General features: G+C 32.5%; 4 protein-coding genes across 4 annotated transcripts; 2 read left to right on the plus strand and 2 right to left on the minus strand.

Annotated features, from left to right (window-relative positions):
- Positions 1 to 2,853: 2,853 nt before the first annotated feature.
- Positions 2,854 to 6,845, minus strand: LOC118034329 (uncharacterized). Its single transcript, XM_035039587.2, has 5 exons — positions 6,175 to 6,845; positions 5,098 to 5,134; positions 4,660 to 4,896; positions 4,519 to 4,566; positions 2,854 to 3,459 (listed from the first exon to the last, which is right to left on the minus strand). Exons 1-5 carry the CDS (start codon positions 6,471 to 6,473, stop codon positions 3,205 to 3,207), a joined length of 876 nt encoding a protein of 291 aa, XP_034895478.1. The 5' UTR covers positions 6,474 to 6,845; the 3' UTR covers positions 2,854 to 3,204.
- Positions 6,846 to 12,445: 5,600 nt separating this feature from the next.
- Positions 12,446 to 12,880, minus strand: LOC118034225 (uncharacterized). Its single transcript, XM_035039463.1, has 2 exons — positions 12,707 to 12,880; positions 12,446 to 12,619 (listed from the first exon to the last, which is right to left on the minus strand). Exons 1-2 carry the CDS (start codon positions 12,878 to 12,880, stop codon positions 12,446 to 12,448), a joined length of 348 nt encoding a protein of 115 aa, XP_034895354.1.
- A 7,567-nt stretch (positions 12,881 to 20,447) lies between these two features.
- On the plus strand, positions 20,448 to 24,406 carry LOC118034328 (class V chitinase). The gene is made up of 6 exons (XM_035039585.2): positions 20,448 to 21,609; positions 22,125 to 22,444; positions 22,983 to 23,194; positions 23,360 to 23,597; positions 23,678 to 23,828; positions 23,909 to 24,406. Coding segments are annotated over exons 1-4 (1,671 nt in total). The 5' UTR covers positions 20,448 to 20,471; the 3' UTR covers positions 23,361 to 23,597; positions 23,678 to 23,828; positions 23,909 to 24,406.
- LOC118034224 (putative cysteine-rich receptor-like protein kinase 16) lies at positions 23,509 to 24,220 on the plus strand. Its single transcript, XM_035039462.1, has 3 exons — positions 23,509 to 23,597; positions 23,678 to 23,828; positions 23,909 to 24,220. Exons 1-3 carry the CDS (start codon positions 23,509 to 23,511, stop codon positions 24,218 to 24,220), a joined length of 552 nt encoding a protein of 183 aa, XP_034895353.1.
- Positions 24,407 to 24,485: the final 79 nt, after the last annotated feature.

The following is a 24,485-nucleotide window of genomic DNA, read 5'->3' on the forward strand; positions in this document are numbered from 1 at the left end:
TCCATCCCATTAAATTTGTTGACTTTTTATTTATATTTTTTTTTCAAAAGGACCCTTTTTTTAAAAAAATTAAGTAACTCAAATCAACTCGAGTTAGTGCACTTGACATGTGATTCAGGCCTTACATGGAAATTTACCCCTATATTAAATTTAATAACTATTATAATAAGTTCATGCAACCAACAATGCACAATTCTAAAATATCAAATTTAGAGACTGTTTGTTTGTTACGATGGTAACTTATGTTTCTTATCCCTCTGCCAAAAAAACAAAAAAACAATTTGGTTGGCCAAACAATTTATATTTTTTTGTAATTAAGCTCCATGCATAATTGCGTTTGGAACATTGTAGAAGTGAAAACAACTTGTTTTTTATTTATTTATTTATTTTACATAAAATAATTCATCTCACAATAATTTTAATCAAAAATATATTTTTTAAAACAATAATCTTAAACCTACATATATTTTTAAAATCGCAGCTATAAAAACAACCCCATTACAGAATACAATAATTAAACATGTCTGCAGAATTTTGAATACACGTGAAACCTTGTGAAAAGCAGGGTGCCTTTCTGAAAGTCAGCACGCTGAAACTATTTCCTTAACTGTCAAGCTGGTCAATAGCAATAAACTAATTGAAAAAACTGCTGTACATTAGCAAACAATGGTTGTGTTTAAGCAAAAATCACTACAGCAGCTCCTGCTCAGATAAAAAAAAAAAAATTACTCCTTAATTATGACAAAAGGCAAGTGGGGCTGCATTAGCCATGTGACTATTGTGTTTGCTTTTCCAACCTCATCTAGATGGTCCAATAATAATAGTTTAAAATTAATTTTTTTTTTTATAATTTTAGATTTGAATTTTATGGTTATTAATATGATGATTATTAAAAATTTATATGATTGTTAATTTTAGAATTTATGGAATTAAGTCGAGATACACGTAAGATAGCCAAACACCTAGATTAATTAAAAAAATAAAAAAAAATATGTTACTCCTTAATTATGACAAAGGGCAAGTAGGGCTGCACTAGCCATGTGCCTATTGTGTTTGCTTTCCCAACATCTCATTCAATCTTTTTGATAGTCTTTTGTTTATTTCTTAGGATAAAGATTTTTGTTGGAAATTGTCAAAACAATAATTGCTGCATCATCATAGAATACTTGTACCTATTTACTTGTATTATCTATAATCTAAATATGTGGGCCAATATACAATCTTAAGAATATTGATTTTTATATATATAACAAAAATAATTCAAAGCTTGATTCCTCTAAGAGAGAGGGAAAGGAAGCATATAACCAAGCTCTAATATTTCTTAGAATAAGGATGTTCATTGTATTATTGTTGCTATTAATTAATTTTGTATATTATAAGGTTGTTTTTTTTTTATTTGACAATTATAAAAAAGACATAAAAATATTTGGTCAAAGGGATAAAAAAAAGATTTTAAAAAAGATAATTTTAATTTTAAAAAAGAAAGACGTCATTTTTATTTTCACTAACTCTCTCTCTCTCTCTCTCTCTCTCTATATATATATATATATATATATATATATATATATATGAGTTTCCACTTTTCATTTTTTCATTTTGTATCTCTGCCTCGGCAGTAGGAATTTGTATTACAAGGGCTTTTTCTTGGCTCCCAAAACCTCAATTAAAAAAAGAAAAGAAAGTTTGTATTTATTTATTTAACCTCTGAGTGGAGGGAGGAGGGCCTTATGAGATGGTTAAAATCTCAAAGAAAATGAGCATACATCAAATAATTATTTATGGGACAGGCCTTTAATAAAAGGTATGAATCTCCCTGATGCAGTCAGTTCATGGCACACTTGCCACATTTGCTTCAACCCCTTTCCTTGCTTGATAATCTGAAGAAGATATAAGAAAAGTTTGACCATTTCTTTGGCCATGAAACTAGAGAGCACGTTGAAATTTGCCCAAGGCTTAACAGAAGAATCGAAGAGAGTCTGTATTGAGCCCGCCCTGGCTAGCAGATGGTTCCACTGTTTGAGGATGGCCCTTGTAATTTGGGCAAAACAAGATTGACCAGAAAAACACAGAAAGTAAACCTATCTGGGTTTGGAAGCATTTGGTCTGGTAAGATGTTGGGCCAAATTTATAAGTTATGAAGGACACTATCTTGTGGGGGTTTGAGCCCTCCTGGAACTTGAACTTGAGCCTTGGATGCTTGTTCCTAGAACTGACAAGGAGGAGAAAGAACTTCTTGTCGTTGATTTTGATCAGGCTGGTTCCTTGAATATTTTCTTTTCCCTGCTTCAATTTGCAACCACAGGCTACTATTCTAGATGTTTTTGTAGCAATTAAGGGTTAGTTTTGCTTGTATTAATACAATAATCAATGTAACAGCTGTTCTGTTCTTGAAGGCAACCTGGAGTCGTTAAGAGCGATGCATTTCAGATCCTCTCAACTTGCGCTTTGTGTTCCTTGAAACCAGCTCGAGCCACTACTTCGTTAGATTTCATGATTTGAAGAACGTGCACTTAAATTCGTCTAAGAAACAAACTAAATCTCGATTAAAATGTAAATTAATTCAAAAAGAACTCAGCTTCCGGCAATATCTGTGTATGCCAAAGCTTTTACTCCCCATGTTCCTCACCACAATCACCTAGCACTAGCAACGGCAACACTACAAGCCCAGGAACTTCAGGGCTCGATTCATTGCCATTGCAAAGAAATATGGATGCCCTTCGCTGCAAGAGTGTGTGTCTAAAGCGTTTTGCAAGGACTTTGGGCACTTGTACACAAGGAAGATGCTACCTCTGATGTTTATATGTTATAGGTGCAGAGACTTGCAATTGAAGACAGAACAGGTCAGTGATCGAGTTAAAACAAAACTAACCCGTGTATTTGATTCTCTGGATAGTTGTTACAAAAACCAGCTGTTATATTTTACAAGAAAACCCAGACCAAGCACATTTCTCATGATTTTTCTGACAGAATACTTTGACACAGCACTTATGAATAGTTACAAAAACTTGATACCTGTAAATGGCTACCTGAACAGGATCTGCAACAAACAAAGTATATTTCCTATTAATTCCTGATCTTTAGAAACATACTGGCAATAACATGCTTGGCCACCAATTGCAAGTCCATGAAGCAAGCATATCCAATCTCGGAACGGATTCCTCTTGTAATAAAACTACCTGATTTGATGAACAGAAATTCAACTGGCTACCTTATTCCAAATCTTAAGCACTTGTTGTGTTTGACTTCAATACTTGGGTTCTGTGTGAGTTGCTTTGTCGGTTTAACAATGGAGATTTTCTCCATCGCATTTATGAACTTTCGTAAGTGCTTGATATACTCAGGGTAAGTTTCCAGGTTGCAATGCCCACCACCTTTGACCCATAAGGGATCATATTTTTCCTTGGCAAGTTCCCACAGGCGCTTTCCATGGGATAAATCAACAATATCATCATTTGTTCCCTGCAAAGGCTCAACAGCAAATATCATCCATAATAGCAGCAAAAATTTGCTAATTGAAGCTGAAACCAATAATAACGATCAACAGTACATAAAATATTCACAGATGATCCAACCATATCATCAGCAAGAAATGGTATCTGGTACTGAAAGATAAACAAAATAAATAATGTGGCATAGCGGTAATGCTTGTAAACTTGGCTGAGGAAGTTGTTAATGGCATCGACTAATGAAAGAAAATAATAGACGGCATTCATTCTAATTTCAATTGGTTTGAACCCTGTGCTATGAGCAGTATCATTCCAGAGAAGGTCATTGAACATAACCAACTTCTTCATCTAACATGTCCTGTCAACTGGCAAAGGCACCTAGTAAGAGAGATTTTAGGACAAAAGTCCTAAGAACCCCCATGTATCTTGGGTTGGGTTCATCTCAATTCCCTGAATAAGCATATTTCAGCGTCTTACACTAAAATTCATTGGCTTCAAGTGTAGATTTACTCATGTACGGATCAATGGCAACAATAGCTACAGTCATCCATTAAAAAATAATTATCAGCAGCTTTTACAAAACAAACTGTGGTAGTGGTCAAAACCAAATCATTTTTAAACGCTCATCGTATTTTTCTTTAACTTCCAAAATTCATTCCCAATTCCTGAAACCAAGCACAGTTTCTAGTCGTTTAAAGCCTAAATTTCTTTCTTAGTGTTTCCAGTTTTGTCAAGATCTGCCATTCTTCAAACAGAAACTAGCTCTCTGTGCTCTGGCTATATATAAAATGAACATTAAACAGCTTGCAAATTTTTTTTTCAGTCACTGGAAGTCTGGAAAGGGAAAGTAGAAAAATGTACAAAATTTCTCGACAGTAAGAAAATACTGGAAAAAAAATTACAGTAATGCCATGTGGTCTTATCATGAGAAGTAACTAAGCAAAAGTTTGGACACTTCTTAGTCCATGCGTTTTTCATGATCAGAATTACATGCAAATGGAAAAAAAATTATGTGGAAACAAAGTGAAGAAGCTGGACAAGGTGGCCAAAATAGTAAAAGAGAGAGACTTACATGGATAACCAGAACAGGGCAGCTGACAAGACGTATTTTGTCTATATTCTGCACAGATTAGATACAGAATCTTCAGTACAAAACTAATATGATTTCTATCCAACAAACAAGAGATGAAATGATACCCAAAGCTAAAGTTACCTTGTAAATGTCAAACCAAAATGTCATCTTGACAGGACACAAGACCCTTATGCCTGAAAGAATTGCACTATGAAGAACGACGCCTCTCAACTTCTGTAAACGAGAAGCCAAGTGCAGGGTAGGACCACTTCCAACAGATTGGCCATACAAGATCAAGTCTTCCTGCTTTATTCCGTAATCCTTCTTCAAACAATTGTACACAGCCTCGATGTCATAGTATGTGTTGAACTCAGATGGCTGATACAAATGCAGATAAACAATTAATCAGGCAAGACAGTATGAGAGAGATAAAAAAAAAGTTGGACGACTAATATTAGATGCTGTTTTCTAGTTAAAAATTAGCCTTTTCAGGAAAATTCTGGGCAACTCAACGTTTGATTCAAGAAACAAAAAAAAAAAAGAACAACAAATGCATATGAACTTGTGGATTTTCTTCACCTTGCCAGAAGATGCTCCATATCCTGAATAGTCATAGCTGCAAAAATAACAAAACACAAAATAAGTAATGAAGCAAAAGTTCACAAGTTCAATTGTAAGCATGCAATCAGCAGAGCTATTTCATAAAAAAACATTTGTATCCTGAAAGCACACCAATGTTACTGCAAGTAAAATTAATGTCCTACATATCCCTCATGGCATGCACCCAAAACCAAATACACAGAACAAAATCAAGGAAATTTCAAGCTAAATTATAACAAGTCAAGACAAAAAAGGTCCATGTTAATGAGAATTGATGCCATAGTGACAACTCAAACCCTACAAATTCCAGCAAGATCATGACAAAAGCTGGAAATATCTTTTTGGGATAGTACTTAAATCAGAAAAGTGGAGCTATAGTTTCTTATCTGTCTGTGTCAAGTCCATTTAGATTTCTTGCAAGGTCACAAAAGAGAAAATGAAAATGCACATAATGATTACAAAGACAGCAACTTTCACAGACTGACACATGGTATTATCCTTCATTAATAAAATTCACAGATGACATAGCTCCAAACATGCAAAGACAAGGAACACCTCATAACAAGAAGAGAGAAAAGGTCTAAATGGCAAATCCACAATTCAAAGACACCGTTCTTTTTCAACAATGAAAGAAAAGGAAGGAAGGAAATCATAATATTAGCAAACGGGTGCTAAACTAATTGCGTAGACAGAAGACAAAGGGAAACTAGAAAAAGAAGGCAACAACAAAACCAAAAAACATAAGCAAACCACCTAAAGAAGCCCAGAAAGACTAAAATCCACAAAACGATATTCTTATTTAATCAATCACCAGAAAGGATACCATCAAATAAGAAAATTCATATATGTTTAATCAATCATCAAAGAAGAATAAATAAACATAAACAAATAATAGAAACGAAACTAGGATCTGAAAGAGAGCACTAAATTTCAAGAAAATCACGAAACCCCAAGAAAAAAAAGTACTGAATCAATAGTCAAAACAACCACAAAAAATTAAGACAAGCCTGAAAACAAATCCAAAGAAGAAAAAAAGCCATACCCACCAAAACATACCTCATAATATTGACTCTCAAATGAGCTCTAAGCTCAATGAAAAGCTCATGCATTTGTCCAAGGTCAGCAGCATTTCCATGAGAGTACAAAACTGTAAATCTTGCAAAAGGGTGTTTCCAAAACGTGGCCACAATCTTGTTCCCAGGTTTAGTTTCCAACAAATGAACCTCCATGTTCTTGTCGGCAGTTACACCTGGTAACACCAGCCTCCCATCACTCTCTCTAAACACATCATACGTTGGAGGGTCTGGCGGGAAAAAAGCAAATTTTGCTGCCACACTTGACGTTACATTTCCCATTTATGTCAGCACACCGTTGTACCTTCTTTGTACTCTTATATTTAAGAAAAGACAATATAAAAACAAAGAGAGCAGAGCAGAAGAAAAGAAAGCAAACGCAGTATAGATTTTATGATGACAAAAATGGGTGTGAGTTAATATTGTCTTGGTGATTAAAAGAGGTTAAAGTTTTGAACTTTTTGTTTTTTTAGTCATGGTGTTTACAGGTTAATGTGAAGGGATCCGATCTAAGAGGGTGAGCTGCTGGTGGTGGTGGAGGGGGAGGGAACAGAAACCTATAAAAATGAATAATAAGGATTTTGAGGGAACATAACATGAGAGAGAGAGAGAGATGTTTCTTTGTTTGGTTAATGTAGTTTAGTTATTGATGATGATGATGATGATGAATGAGTCATTATCTGTGGGAGAACTTTCCTTTCTATTTTTGACTGGATGCCCCTTGTTTTGAGATGATTTTACAGATGGACATTTCTGGCCTTTCGTTGTCTTCAGGTGAAGAACAATAATAAAAATATAATATAATTATACGAGTTTGATATTATAATAGATGATATTTTTAAAAAACATATTAAAATATTTATTTTATTTTATTTTTTATATCAGGAAATTAAAATTATTAAAAAATATTCTTTTAAAATATACTCAAACATAATTAAAAATAAACTATCAAACAAGCACTAAATCCACTTCATTGTAACATTACCATGATTACTCAAGTGAGCAGTAATCTCAATCCTAGCGTTTAATTATATATATTTTTTATTTTAAAATATAAACAAATGCATTAAAACATTATCTCAAATTGATAATAAATTTGATTAAGGTTGATTATTAGATTTATTTTATATTTTTCTCTTTATTTATCTAATAAAATACATTTATTTATTCTATATCTGTCTTTTTTATCACGAGACACTAACCAAATATAAAAAAAATTGACATGTATTATAGTTTTTTTTTAATTATTATTTTCAAGTTTAATCCAAAATTTTATTAAGAAGATTTCAAGTTTAAATGCTTAGGTTGCAATATCCTTGACTTTGAATTTGAAACCTTCCAATGACAATATTAAATCTTAATAAATACGTTGCTACATTGAAATTGAATATCTATTTTATTAAAATACGAACCAGAGATTCAATAAAAAACTCCACAAATTCAAGTAGTCGCCAGCTTGAAATGAAGAATTGTCTCAAGATCTCCAATATAGTATTAGGATTCCATGTACGTACAGTATCGAAGTGCTTATGATTTCAGCATGGAGAACTAAGTCGTGTTTGGCTAACGAAATTGCCAATAATTGCATTAGTTATTCCATAACACTTGCGCATCTTGAGATTTCAAATTGGGTTTTTGAAGGTAGTGATTCGTTTTTTTAAGGTAGTTTTTATTTATTGTGATAGTGGTGAGTTTTTAAAAGTATTTTTTACTAGTTAATATATTAAAATAATATTTTTTATTTTTTAAATTTATTTTTAAATTTCATATTAAAAGAGTAAAAAAAACATTAAAAAAAAATTAATTTAAGAACACGAGTATGCCGCAAAAACAAATTGGAAGGCCAGTTCCGTCTTTTTAAAGAAGAAAGAGATACTTGTGGGAGACCGCCATTTATCCATAAAGGTCACCTAAAACAAGTGCCCTTAAAAGGATTAAGAGCTCAAAATTGGAGAGGAAGGAGTATAAAAAATTAAAAATGGAAATGAGAGAGAGAAAAGTAAATCTAAAGCATGGCTGATGGACGGCTGAGATTTGGTCAAAGGCTGCTGGGGATATAGAGAGAGGTTGAGGGTCAGAAATTGTCAGAGTCAAACATTCCCTCCTTAGCTTTGCTTTACTCAGCCTGTGTATATCTGCTTACAACATTTATGACAGTCAGTGATTCAGATTTTGTTTATTTTTATGTTTTAAAAATATTTTTAAATTTTTTATATATATTAATATTAAAAAATAATTTTTAAAAAATAAAAAATATTATTTTAATTTATTTTTAAATAAAAAAACTTTTTAAAAATAATCACCGCTATACTTTGAAATATTTTTTTACTTTGTATTTGTTATTATATATAATTTTTTTTCTTAGCTAAAATTTTAATAACAAGTTTTTATTGGGATTTTTAAAATAGTATGATATGTATTTATTAATTAAATATTTTAAATTTACATTTCCCAAACATAGCCTTGATTTACCCCCTCTTTCCCCCCTGAATCCCACTCATTTCTATAACAACTGTCTTCTTTGCAGCATTCAATGTTTAACCCTACACTTTACTAGCTCTTAGCTATCCTTAAAGCCTCCTTTAAGCTTTAATGGAGCCTTTAATGGCCAAAAGCTCAGTAGAGAATGGTGGAAATGCAAGTTTTTGTGAGGATAATTGTCTGCTAGTCCTTGAGTTGGGAGTTGGGACCTCAGGTTTTAAGAAGGTGGGGGTGGAGGAGCTGAATTTTAAACCCTAAACCTTATAAATTAAAAGTGAAAAAAAAAAAAAAGGACATCAAATAATAAACATCTATGGAGAGAAGGTGAATCATAAAAGGGATAAAGATGATGTTTGTCAATTGCTTGAAGAATGCAAATTCCAATTCCAAAAAAGAGATTGAAGAACTTTGCTTGTGAGGAAGGATAGGTCATCTACAAACATATAAATTAATTTAGTTACATGATAGTAATAAAAATATTCTTTAACCAATTTTCATATACATCTCTATTTATTGCCTTCTCTTATTAGATTTTAAATATGTTACACACTTTCAAACTAATGTGTTTGTAATTTTTTTTAATTGTTTTGAAAATCTAAAACTTTTAAGTTTGGTTTTATTTTGTACAATTGAGATTGAATTATGTTTGTTAGCTAGAACTTTTAAGATTCTCAATTATTATCTATTTTTTTAATTAATTAAAAATTATGTTAAGATTGAATTTATAAATTATATTCAAATTTAAATAAATTTCAATTCAGTATGTTAAATCATTTTTAATGTAACACTAGCTATATGATTTGTACTCTATCGCAGGTGGGATAAAAAATAATCTAAGAAGAAAATAATGTTTAATAGATGCAAGTGTTTTTTTTATTTAAAAAAAAAACAATATCGAATGAGAAATACTAATGCCTAATGATAAAAAAAAAAGGAAAAAAAAAAGTGATGTCAACCCGTGTTAACTCTTAAAACCCATGTCCTGAATTATTTGATTGTAAGTACTAAACATGAAAAAAAATACAAAACCTAATTTTAACAAATCAAATGTTAAAAGATGAAAAAAAAAAACTATATAAAAAGATCCGAAAGAAAAAAAAACAATAATTAAAAGCCAAACAAATATTTGTAAACTCATTTGAGTTAATCCGTTAAATTTATAGGTTAAATTATGAATTCGATATTAAATTATGAAATTAAGATAATCTTACAAAATAAAAGAGGAAGAAAATCATAAAACTTATTCTAAAAAAAGAAAAAAAAAACCAAACATCTAGTAATGAAATCAAAAAGGGAAATAAGTGAAAACAAATGATACGACTAATTATCTAATTTCTTGCTTTTAAGGATATTGAATGAATTTTACTTTTTTTTTTAAAATAATACCATTATACCCGAAATCAAAATAAAAACAACAAATAAATCACGTAGAAAAAACCATTTTACCTCTAGATTTAGCCTCCTTGGCCTAGTAATAAAAAATAAAATAGTCATTTCACTATCATTATCTACGATAATATTTCACCGTTACAGTGTTTTGTGTTGATATAATTCTTAAATTGATACAATACTTATAAATTAACCTGGTAAATCAAACCCCTTTTCAAGTTTTCAGATTGGATCTCATAATTGACAAGACACAAAGGCGACTACCAGCATCCAGCAGCCCCTTAGTTTATGAAGTAAACTGAATTAAATAGCTCCACCATAGCTTTTCTTCAAAGGTTCTCCAATTTTTTAAAACACTTCGGTCCAAAGGCAAATACTGGGTCAAAAAGAACACAGAATTCTTGGATTTTGGTGCCCTAAAAAAAAGAAAAGAAACCTAGGTCTTAAAAGATGACCAAAGAAAAAAAAAGAAAAAGAAGTAATATACTATTTGCACATAGAAAGACAATTGTTTAGAAATCTGCTGAAAAAACAAACTTTGCCCACAAAATTATACCAAGACCAGGTGATGTCCTGCGACTTCCTTCAATATCTCAGGATTTAATGCATGTTTGTAGAGCAAATGTGACCGAGTGCATGGGTTCTTAGCCCACAAATACATGATCAGCTAGCAGGCGTTATCTAGCCTCGGATAATTCTTGACGAGGCTCCGAAATATTGACTTGAAAATTCATTTCATAGGCAAAATCTGAGAGGTTAAAAAACAGAGAAAGGCGCTTCCACTGTCTAATATAAAACATAATTTTTTTTTATTATTATTAATATGAGTATCTCAGTCTGTTTATGCACACATCAACTAATCTTACGAATCTTGAAATTAACAATTATATAAGTTTCTAATGACTTTGAAGGAATTCAAATTCATAATTATTAAGAAACAAATTCAAAATTTAAATAGTTGAGGTATCTCTTAGGTCTAAAACACAATCTTTTAATATACAAGAAAGTATGTTCAGTGAGAAAGTTGAAAATAACTGGAGTATCTCCCTGGAGAAAGAAAGATCGGTCAACCTCATAGACCAGAGGTAGAGGGAAACTCTTGTTATGTGTATCCATCGGCATCCCTTTAGGACCAGAAGCCGTGGAAGGCAATTTAGGCCCCAACAAGATCCGACTCGTCAGGATCGAAGCTAGAGCGTTCAATATCCATACAGCTGTGGGCGGGAATGATTGGGTGGCAAAAGAATGTGGACATTTCTTGAAAGGTGTAGTACTGGACGTGAAGAACAGTAAATAGTTGGCAAATAATGGGTCCATCTGGTTGCCAGAATGTCCATTGAAAATAATAGAATACCAAATTTAGATTTGATAGGTAAATCCAATCTCTACTGTGCTAGGAGCCGAACTGGAATTGGGTTTGCTTAGAGGATCAACTCGCAATCCAATTCACTTAAAAAACCCGAGTAAGACTTCATCGGGTCAAGTTCAAGATTTGTTTGTTTAATTATTATCCAAAATAACTTCGTTTTATAATTGATTCAAGTTCATCTGTTGTTCTTGAGATGGACCTGCGACCCGGCTCTCAACCGGGCTCTCAACCGTATTACACAAATAGTTGTTTTTAACAGCTACAATGAAATGATTAAAAAAGATAAAGAAAGGAGAATAAAAGAATAAAAGATCATAGAATTATGTGTTTCTGTTCATTAATTTGAGATGCCAAGGAGAATAAAAGATTCAGGAAATTGTGACATGAGTGATCTCGTTATGACATTTCAGATTACATTTTTTTTTTTAAAAAACAGTTTTAAGTACATGGATCATAAATGTTTTCTGGATTAAAATCACCAAATTTATGATGATTTCAACTCTCCTAAAACGGGGCTGAAAAAATGTACTGTAAGGGAGAAATAGCAGAGATTGCAATTAAGAGTTTGTTATGCTCAAATTGTTTCCGAGAAAGGTTTCCCTTTCCGCAACTCTCCCGTACTGGGAAAGTAGCAAAATATTCTTAAATTTCCCCTGAAATTTACGCCTGTCAGCGCTAAATGAACACTGTGAAAAACTCTATCGATCCCTGTGCAATCCAAGAATCAAACAGAGAGTAAGAGTATTTATGTGAAGGCAATAAATCCACGTTTTGAAAATATCATTTGAAGTTCAGACAAACTAGAAACTGTTTGCTTCCTATTTTAAGCTGCAGGTGAGGATCAAGTCAGTGTCAAAGCCAGCACTGGAGAAATACATTTAATCTGCAACCGAGTACATGTGCCCGCCAAAGGATTCACAATTATTCACACGGAATCGGTGACAAAAGGCACTGTCTATCTTGCTATGGAGCAACACACAGCGATTCACAAGAGCGTGGTTCCACACAGCGCTAGCTATTCCGTGACAGATTCAATTGCAGAGAAAGCTAATTGCCATGTCGAAACAATAACATGCTCCTCTTCCAAAGCGGTCTCATCTCCAATAACAGAAACCCATGTTTCTGCAATTTTATCCTCTCTTCCTTCCAGAACCTCCAATGGAGTGAATGCTCGCAATGTGCCTCCAGACTCTGGGGAAAACACTCAAGTTTCGTCATTCATAGAGTTTGTGCTGTCGGTTCCTTGTTCAACAACTAATCTTCGAGCTCGAGGAACCATGGCCCCATCCAAGTATACAGTCTTGTTAGCATCAACCACAGTCATTTTCTGAAGACCGTCTCCATATGCTAGCTGTTTATGCATGTGACCAAACACAATTAGGGGGGGATACTCTCTTACATGGGACATGGCTTGTGCTAGTTCTGTGACAGTAGACACTTCAGCAAGCATGGTAGGGTAAAGTAGAATCCGATAATATAAGACGAATAAGTGCACGTTGTGTGTTTGCGCCAGAAGGTGCTCTTGTAAACATCATAGAGGCCATATAGTATTTTGTAACAGAGATTAATAATTTGCATGTTCACGTACGTGAGATGCTTTTGTTCCCTTTCCGTACCGAGCTAGCTCCTCCAGGCATCAATTGCATCAAGCTACCTTGCACAAGCAATCATGTCAATGCAAGGAACATTCAGAAACTTTGTGGACTGGGATGGTGCCCAAGTTTATATATTGATCTATCAAAGCACAGATATTTATTGCTACAAGCAGCTGAACCCAAGATCATTGCCCGGATCACCGTGGTCGCCACCTCCAGACACCCAATCTTTCCCACGCCATTCAAGTTAGAACCAAGGCCTGAAAAGAAAGACCAAAACGTGTCATAAAAATCAACCAATTTTTCCTGAACAACTTGTCTCGAAGTAATTTTGCTAGTTATACTAACGGAGGTAAGTCTATAGAATCTGATAATTTTGAGCAGTCAGTTAATAGGGAATTTGCCACTAGTGGATCATGCATAAGTATTACAGACTCGGTTATGGATCAGTAAAGTAAAACTAAGTTTAAGAAGACGCATGTTAGCGCTAAAGGAACAACCTAATAAGAAAACCTCATAACTTTATATTCGATCGTTAGATTATCCTTACATTATACCAAATGATTCTACAAGCTTATTTTTATAGGGATTGACTTGCTATACGTAGTCGAGGAAAACACTCAAATTAGGCTTGAAAAATGTTGTTTATTTCAATTTCCATATATTTTTTTCTTCTTTTTTTAGATTTTTAGCTTGATTCTGGATTTTGTATTGTATTTTTTATTTGACTTGGGATTCTGATTTTTTTTAAACTTGATGTATTTAAAGGCCTTGTTTGTTTCCCGGAAAGTAGTTTCCGGGAAACCATTTTCCAAACTTTCCTGTGTTTGTTTGTCATTAAGAAAGTTGGTCAACAGAAAACAATTTTCGATCAGCGGAAAACACTTTCTAGTCAACGAAAAACACTTTTCGGTCAACGAAAAACACTTTCCAGTCAATTTTAGTCAAAAAAAAATTTGACTTGGTTTTCAGGAAAGTGTTTTCCTTTTAGCTGTGTTTGTTTTCCGGAAAGTGGTTTCCGGGAAATCACTTTCCAAACTTTCTTGTGTTTGTTTGCCAGTAGAAAAGTTGGTTAATGGAAAACACTTTCCAGTAAAAGGAAAATTTGGCTTGGTTTTCAGGAAAATGTTTTCCTGAAAAATTTGAGGGGAAAACACTTTCTGGAAGTTGTGAAAAAATTTAAATATCATTATTTGCTGATTATATCAAATTTGATCCTCAAACTTTTGTATATATTTTGTTTTGAATATTTATTTTTCAATTTCATCTCTTAAAATTTTATTTTTATATTAACTTTGGTCCTTATTTTTATAATTGCTATTTGCTTTTTTCTTATCATTTTTATTGAAATTTTTTTTATCAAATTTGATCCTCATTCTTTTGATTGTTACTTATTTTATTTAAAATAATTTATGAAATGTTGATTATTATTATTTTAATTTCTTCATTTTTATTTTTTTTTTTTTAGATTTGATCCCTATTATTTTGATTATTATTTGTTTTATTTGAGATAATTTATGAAATTATATTTTTTTTTCAATTTCATTCTCATTCAACTTTTTAATTTGTAAGATTTGTTCCTCATTTTTTAATAAACTTGAGAAAAATAAAATATTAATAAGTTATTTTCCAGCTCATTTTCCATGACATAACCAAACACTGGAAAGTGTTTTCCAGTTCATTTTCCATAACACTATCAAATATCGAAAAATACTTTCCAAAAATTCACTTTTCCTGGAATTCACTTTCCTGCAAACAAACGGAGCCAAAGAGTTGTAAACATTTACAAAAGAAAAAACTGTCCTGTCGCTTATCTTGAAAGACTGGAATTAGAAGTTCCTAGAGGTCAACTCAAAATACAAAAATCAAACTTTGTAAACATTTCAAAGTTTGATTTAAGTCTTTCTTTCTTCTTTTTGTGTTTCTCTTTTTCTTTTGTTTTCATTTGCGTCACTTATTTGAAAGAAAAAAACGCAGCCATTATAGAACTATGGCCAAGATCTGATGCCAATAGCTCTAATATTCTGGATTACTTCCAGTAAAAAGAATTATGGCTAAGATCTGATGCCAATAGCTCTAAGCAATCATAAAATGCAGCTGTGATTAGAAGAAATTTAAAATAGAAAAAAGATATTATTATTTGATAATATATATTACATTCAATTAGGTAAAGTTTATATAGTCATACAATGAGATATATATATAAAAAAAATAAAAAAAATTATAAAAAATATTTGATCATCTCATTTTAAAAAAAAACTTCTTCTTGGCCAACAACTAGTATTAATTGGCCAACAAGGAGGTTTAAGTGTTGATAATGACAAAAATGAATGATTGCGGATATTACAGTACTGTCTTCTTCTTCTTCTTCTTCTTCGTCTTCTTCTTCTAACCAAAGAGCTGCATAATTTGAATTTATTTTTACCAAAGAATTTTAATTTGAAAATTCTATTTTTGGTGAAATTGAAAAACTCAATATACTGAAATGAGAAAAATAAATGTCTCAGGTAGTAAAATTGCAATTATCTGAGCCCTGATAAGTTTGTGTACTTTAAGTTATTATATTTGTAGATCTCTAAGACATTAATGGTTTAAAGTTACATATATCAGGTCGGATCAAATCAAATTAAGTCTTCTTCAACCTACACTTTTTCAAAAAAAAAAAAAAAAAAATTCTCATGTGGTCATCTAATTTATAAATAGAGGATAATAAATTAATTTAAGATAAATATTTCATACTTTTTATGGAAACAATTAATAATTAATACTTATTTATTTAAAAAAGTACTATAAAATATCACCTGGCTTAACAAAATAAGAAAAACACTATTATAAACAATTAATTTTAAAATTAATTGTCTACATATATGTTTATTCTATCATTTAATTATAAAAAATTATTTAAGTAAGTTATTAAACATGGATATATAAGCCACTAATTAAAAATGATCTAGCTAGGGGCACTTCTATTTTTGCATCTCTATGTTGGTTTGCGATTAAATTGTCTCAAAATCATGAGAAAACTGCAAAGGAGAACAATGAAAAGGGGCCAAATTAGGACTTATATATATATATATATATATATATAAGAACGTTTAATGTTGAGTCTAGAAATTAAGGGAGACAGCTACCCCTTTCCTTGACATTTAGCCCAAGCTAGACCAAGAAAACAAGAGGGCTGGCAATGTTTTCTTATAAGAACCTTTAATGTTGAATCTAGAAATCTGAAGAAACAAAACAAAACCTACCAAGAAGTAATTGCAATTGATATGACCCTGGCCCCCACACTCCATCTCCACGCAATTGCCTGCCTCTTTCTCTCAGCCGTGCTGTTTGGTCTCTATGGCTTGATGGGGCGTGGTTTTCTAAAAACCTCCCACCATCACATCACATGAAAATCTGAATATAAAATTAAGTTATGTTTTCTCTACACCCAATCTTGTATTGGACCAGAGAGTACGCTCAAGTTTAACTCTAAATTGAGTCCTGACATGTTCATGCCTAACTTAAAATTAGACCCGGATGCATCCATATCCAACTCTAAGTTGAGTTAGGACAAGTTTACGCCCAACTCTAGTTGGGCTGAGGCATGTAAGCGTCCAATTTTTTTTGGGTTCAGCGTATAATTGGACCCAATTTCTTTTGGGTTCAGGTTAAAGCTGAACTCAACTCCTATTGGAATCACCGTACCGCTGAACCCAATTCCTCTTGGGTTCAGTATCATGCTGAGCCCAACTCTTATTGGCTTTGACGTATTGCTGAACCCAAGTACACTTGGGTTCAATGTACAAACTGAACCCAAATGCACCTAAGTTCAGCATATAGCTGAAAAGTAACCTCATTCTAAGCCTCTCTTACTCTAGGTCTGGGCTAGTGATTATGATACTCATCACATCCAATTAATTACGAACAAGTAGTTCATGCTTATATTAATGAGATGTGATAGTATCAACAATATAATAATATTATTCTACCATTACGAGATTACATTTCTACCCTTAACATATCGTTTGAAGCAAGTCAAGATATATAGTATAAAAGGAAGCTTGAGTAAACAAAAAAGAGGTTCGAAACCTTATGCTCTTAGACATGAACACATTTATTCTCTTCTTCCCTTACATCTACATCTTCTTCTCCTTCTTCTTTTCTATCTTTACAAAAGCTCATTAATACCTTTACTAATATCTTTTTATCATACAAAATACCTTGTACTGACTTGATCTTTGAAGGGTCTTTTAACAACACCGTCAGGGATCTCTAAAAGACTTTGTGCAAGCATTCATTTAAGAGAAAATTTACAACCCCATAAGATATTTATTAAAGAGAAAGCTGATACAATCCGAAAAGTGAAGGTTGTAGAATACATTATGAATGATCTGCAGGGATCTCTAGAAATAATTTCTTCTATAATATTCCCTGTGACTTTTATAGCTTTATCAAGTCTAATATGATACTAGCAAAATCAAATGGCATAAATTTCCACACACAACTGACATGTGTTCATATTATAAAAAAACCTAAAAACAATTAGTGAATTACTGTAGATTGTGAGTGATTTCACTGTGTATTGCATTGTTTGGGTTTTGTTATCTATTAAAACACGGGGGAAAAATATTATGCATTTACTGTAGACACAGATACATTGCACTGCGGACGACACTATAACACTCTAAAAGGGCATTACCTTTGGTGTGTTTTTAGTCAAGAAGTTGCATTTTTAGTTAAGAATTTCGGCTAGGGGCATTACCTTCTCTACCAAAAGTTGTTGGGTATGACTTGGCCGCTGGACCCTACAACCGGTTACTAAGCTAGACCTAAAACACTTCCAAAAAATGTCAATAACATTAGATCTTGTTGCCTAATATAACATAATAATGTTGGGTCTAGTTGGCCAGCTGAACCCAAATCAATTCCAAAAGGTATATCGATCTTGGGCCTGGTTGGGCAGCCGGACCCAATATCCTTGGGTTTGGCTGTGCAACCATACCTAAGGATATTTGGTTTGTGATTTTTTTTCCTCTAATTTTTTTGTGTTTTTCATACAGTAAAAAAAATAAAATTGGTGAGATATTTTTTATATTGTACAGAAGTTAGGTGATGATATTTTTTTTTCATTTAAGGTAGGGTTAAACTTCCTTATTAAAACAAGTTTGTTTTTTCGTTTAAAAAATGCTTAAAAAAAACATTTCAAAATTTTTAACTTTTTTCTTTAATTCAAATTAATATTTTTTGATGTTTTTTATTATTTTTATGTGATGATATAAAAAATAGATTTTACAAAATAAAAAATATTATTTCATTATATTTTCTTACAAAAATATTTTAAGATATTTCTATTTTTTTTTCCAGATATTGGGCCTGGCTTGGCAATATCATTGGGTTTAGGATTTCCAATTTTTTTTCATCTTTAAGATATTTTCAATTTTATTTTTTTCATCTTTATATTATTTTTCTTTTCTCTTATTTAATTTTTTTCCATGCTGTAAAGAGGAAATAAATTGATGAGATTTTTTTGATATTGTACAAAAGTTGGCTGGTGATAATAGTTTTTCATTTGAGGTTGGGTTGAATTTTTTTGTTAAAACATGTTTGTTTTTGCTTTTCATAAAAGGTTTTAAAAAAAATTTGGAATTTTTTTTCTTTACTTCAAAGAAATATTTTTGGATGTTTTTGTATTATTTTGATGTGATGATATAAAAAATAGATTTTACAAAAAAAAAAAAAATATCATCTCAATACATGTTTTTTTTTAAAAAATATTTTAGGATATTTCCAATATCACTGGATCTAAGGTTTCTTCTCTTTTCACTGATTTAATTTTATTTTTTATACAGTAAAGAAGAAATAAATTGATGAGATTTTTTTTTATTGTGCAAAAGATGGGTGATGATAATTGTTTTTCATTTCAGGTTGGGTTGAATTTTTTTATTAAAGAATGTTTGTTTTTTCGATTAAAAAATGCTTAAATTTTTTTCAATTTTGTAAACATTTTTATTTAATTTAAATTAATATTTTTTGATTTTTTTGCATTATTTTTATTTGATGATATAAAAAATAGATTTTTAAAAAATAAAAAAATTATCTCAATATATTTTTAAAAATTTGAATTTCCTACTGGAGGCAGGAATTGCTGCCAGTAGGAACCAATAGTGTTGGGTGCTGATGCACAACCGGACCCAATAGCCATGAATCTTATCTCTAATAGGACAATGAGGCCTAACGTTATTGGATCCTGCTTGGTTGCAGGACTCAAAGCTAATGTGTCTTGGGCTTACCTCAATAGAAGGTCGCAGCTGCGTTCAACACTGTTAGGCTCGACCTCGAGAAGAACACACATTCTTTAGGCCCTACCTTAAAATTAGGACCCAACAATGTTGGCCCTGCATCCTAGCACGCCTGAGGGTGTAAACACCTGGCGCTGTGGTTACCATGCACTGGTCGTTATGGCAAGACCCATGTACCTTGGGTCTGCAGACACGTTTGCGGTGCACAATTCTCTTGTGTGCTTTTTCAGGACCTAATTCTCTTGAATTCATTGTCAGGACCCAATTCTGTTGGGTCCGTTGTCACGACCTAAGACTAATGGGTCCTACATCAAGACTTAATTCTCTTGGGTGTAGTGCTAGGACCCAAGGTTCTTGAATCTTAAATTTCTAAATATTATTATTTGTATTATAATTAAAAGTATTAATATAAAAAATATTATTATTTGTTCTATAAATATTATTATTTTTATTATTAAAAACATTTTTATTTGTATTATAAATAATATTATTAATAAAATAATCAATAAATTTGAAAAATATTATTATCAATATTGAAAAACAACATAGATTTAATTTGAATGGTAAAATTAAAAATTATTATTATCATTAATACATTTTTGAAAAACTATTATTACTATCGAAATTATATTTTAAAATTGAAATTGCATCTTGAATACACCTATATTTTTAAAATTATTTTTAATATACTAATGTCAAAAATAATTTTTAAAAAATAATTTTTTTTTATTTTGATGTATTTCTAAATAAAAAATATTTTTAAACTATCACTGTTATTACATTTTCAAGTTTCTAAAACGATTGAGGTGTCTTAATTAAGTTTCATTTGAGTTAACAACATTTTTTAAAATTTTATTTTAAAATAAAACTAAAATTATTTTATTTTTTAAAATAGAAAATACAAAGTTTTAATGGAGTCTAGTTTTAAAGCATGTTTGATAGTTTAGTAAATATTTTTTTAAAAAATATATTAAAATAATATTTTTTTAAAAATGTTTTTATTATTGAAATCAATAAATTAAGACAATTAAAAAAAACATTAAAAAAAATACTAATTTAATTTTTTTTTAAAAAAAAATAAATAAAAAGCATGGCGGAACCGTGACATACGGGAACTTGGTAACGGTGGCACTGAGAACTGAGTCCTGACTGGAACATTTACATGCTTTTGTCTTTGTACATTTGCCTTCCTTGTATTTTTACCAAGCAAGCTCCAATGGTATCGAGTATTACTATCATCATCCTCTTTCATGTATTTCTCTCTTTAAAATTGCATCCTGCAAAAACACAAGCATGGATCAAAGCTGGCTATTGGTTTTCTGGCAGTGACCTCCCAATTTCTGACATAAATTCTACCCTCTATACTCACCTTATTTGTGCTTTTGCTGGCCTTAATTCATCTTCGTATCACCTGTCTATCTCCTCCTCAGATGACCCACTCTTCTCTGCCTTCACAAACACCGTAAAACAGAAGAATCCATCGATCACTACCTTACTATCCATTGGAGGAGGAAGCACAAACTATTCAACACTCTCTGCAATGGCAGGCAATTCTACTTACAGGAAGTTTTTCATAGATGACTCAATAAAAATAGCGAGGCATTATGGCTTTCAAGGGCTAGACTTCAGCTGGGTTTCGGCCAGCACAAGCGATAACATGGACAGTATGGGTACCCTCTTCGAAGAGTGGCGTGCTGCTATTGCTTTGGAGGGAAGAAACTCTAGCCTGTCAGAACTCATCCTGACAGCAGCCGTTCAGTACTCGCCAAGACTGGATTCCGGGAGTTTCCCTATAGACTCTATACGGAAGAATTTGAATTGGACTCATGTGCTGGCTTTTGACTACTTCATGCCTACATGGGCTAACTACACGGCTGCTTTTGCAGCTTTGTATGATCCTGATAGTGATGTTAACACTGATTTTGGAATAAGAGCATGGATTAATGGAGGATTACCGGCTAGTAAGTTGGTTTTAGGTTTGCCTTTCTATGGTTATGCGTGGAAACTTGCAAGCCCGAATGAAAATGCCATTGGCGCACCAGCAACGGGACCAGCCGTTACAGAAGATGGATCCATGAGCTATAAAGTTATCAATAATTATTTCAAAGCAAACGGAAGAGTTGATCCTATCTACAATTCCACTTATGTGGTAAATTACGGCATCGTAGGGTCAACTTGGATTAGTTTTGATGGTGTTGATGTTGTTAGAACTAAGGTTTCTTATGCCAAGGAGAAGGCCCTCCTCGGATATGTTGTATGGCAAGTCTCTCAAGATGACAACTGGGTACTCTCTCAAGCAGGTATGGGAATGTTCTTAAGCCACAAAATGGTTCTTTGACCATCGTGATAACAATGATGTCAAGAGGTTGGCCTTGATTGATTAATTTGATTATTAATGTGCAGTATATAGAGAATCTTGCCAGATAATTCTTTTTATCTGAATTCTTATGAATTCCTACTTGCTTCTGGGTAAAACCAAAAGGCCATCATCAGCTATTTGTCATTAAGGCTTGTCATATATAATGCAGGATTGGGTACCTACTTGCAGTTTTTTTTAATCTTTTGTGTGTTTAGATGGTTGGATATTGTCTGCCTATATATATAAATTCGACAATTGGTACCATCTGGCTGCCAAAAAATAATGATTTATCATCCTTGAATAATCTGTGATTACATTTTTTTATGCAAAACATCTGCATCATTTTGTTTTAAATCTTTCTTGAATAATCTTTTATCATCCTTGAATAATCTTTTAAAATTTACTGGACACAGACAATTCTGATCCCTAATTCACATAATATGTCTATGTCCTCAGCTGGGGGGGTTGACTCAGGTGGAGGGGTTGACCCCAAACACGAAGGACGACCAAAATCCCGTATATTGATTATCATCTTGACAACAATTGCTGCTGTTATTATTCTACTGGGCTTGGCATTTTATTTCATAAGAATTAGAATCCTCAAATCAAAGAGTAAAGAAACAAAGTTGAAAGTAAATAATGCGGCAGCAGCAGGCGACTTCGAGAGCAATAATCCTGAACTGATAGAATATAGTTTGGCAGATATTGAGAAAGCTACAGACCAGTTTGCATTTGAAAATAAGCTTGGGGAGGGTGGATTTGGCCCTGTTTACAAGGTAATTAACTATTCTTTATAGGTTACAATGGGACATTACTCTTCAACTCATGATGCTATATTTTGTTGAGGATTCATGGAGATATGGAACCATTTGCAAGAATGGGCTGTGAGTAAGCATTTCTAGAGACATGGTCCACTTGTGAAAATGGAGTCATTAAGTGTCTGTCTCCTGCCATTTAGAAAACTCTCTCTCTTTTGCAGGGATAAGACATGCTTATCTTTTTTGGAGATAACTTTCAAACTGTTGAATCAGGAAGATATAGGAGGCATATTCAAGATAACTTGCAAACTGATATTGTGATAAACTCGTATACTAGAGATAGACTTCAATTCTATTTTAACTTTCCAGTAGCTTAAATATAGGAGAAGATATAGTTAGCATATAATATAAATGCTGTAACAATTCTTTTTCTATTGTGATGAAAATATACCGAATACTCATTAAAATTCTTCTAATCTAAACCCCTTGCAATCTTCAAGCATTCAGATTTCAGTCTTTGAGTGAAAGAAATTAGCATGACATTCTGTTTTTCCAGGGTGTTTTACCAGGTGGACAAGAAATAGCAGTGAAAAAACTTTCGAAATCCTCTAGTCAAGGATTTGATGAATTCAAGAATGAGGTTATGCTCACTGCAAGATTACAACATGTAAATCTCGTGAAAGTTTTGGGATTTTGCGTTGGCAGAGAAGAGAAGGTGCTGGTCTATGAGTACATGCCAAAAAAAAAGCCTGGACTGTTACCTATATGGTTAGCACTCAGCATCCTTTTATGCTTCGATTTACAGAAATAAAAAAAGATTTGAGTGTGATCTAGTCTTTCATTGCATTACAATTTCCGACATTCTTATGCATGTTCGTGTCAGTAAGATCGAAAATGCTTATAGCCTTGATAGTTTGTTATCTGATATGACAGATCCGATTAGGCGATATTTGTTGGATTGGAATAAAAGGGCAGAAATCATTGAAGGGATAATTCAAGGCCTTCTATACCTCCAAGAATATTCGAGACTGACAATTATCCATCGAGACTTGAAAGCCAGCAACATTTTACTGGATGGGGATATGAAGCCTAAGATATCTGATTTTGGTATGGCTAGAATTTTCACAAAAGATGAACAAGAAGCAAACACTGGCCGGGTTGTTGGGACATTGTAAGCATGATGCACAAATTCATTTCATACATAAATTATTTTTGAAAACTTAACATTGTGAATGAAATCATCCTGTGCAGCGGTTATGTTCCTCCGGAATACGTCAGAAACGGCGTGTATTCCATAAAATCTGATGTTTACAGTTTTGGAGTAGTACTACTGCATATCATAAGCGGCAAGAAGAATGGCTCCTTGTATGGTTCTGGTGAAAATTTAAGCCTCCTAGAATATGTAAGTTTCTTGATAACACAACTGACGATATTTTAGATTTTGCATTTGTCATGCATGATTATGATTTTTGTTAATTGCAGGCTTACGAGCTGTGGAAAGATGGTAAAGGCATGGAGATCATGGATCCATCGCTGGATGACACATTGTCCTCTTGTAAATTGATCAAATGCTTGCAAATTGCACTGCTATGTGTCCAAGAAAATCCTATTGATAGGCCGTCTATGCTGGAAGTTTCTTCAATGCTCAAAAACGAAACTGCCATTGTGACCATTCCCAAAAGGCCTGCTTTTTCTGTGAGGACAGATGAAGATGACGAAAACAGACCTGAGCAATTGCACTTAAATATTTGTTCAGTTGATGATGCAACAATCTCGCAAGTCGTCGGGCGATGAGGAAGTACTTTCTTGCAGAAGCTTGAAGCAAATGCTAAATCTGTTTACAGACTTGAACAGCAAGCTCGTTGTGTTTTTTCTAGATTATTATCAAACAACTCCGTAACTGAACTATAATGCCATGCAACATGCCTCTTTCCACTAAGCAGTTTGTTCTGAATAAATTTGCTCACTGGCTTTATGTCTTGGGACAACTTGCTATACGTAAAGTTATAACTTCTTTCCACTAAGCAGTTAGTTCTGATTATATATTTGCATTTTAGTT

The sequence above is a fragment of the Populus alba genome, chromosome 18 (genome assembly GCF_005239225.2).
Source record: "Populus alba chromosome 18, ASM523922v2, whole genome shotgun sequence".
Taxonomy (NCBI): Eukaryota; Viridiplantae; Streptophyta; class Magnoliopsida; order Malpighiales; family Salicaceae; genus Populus; species Populus alba.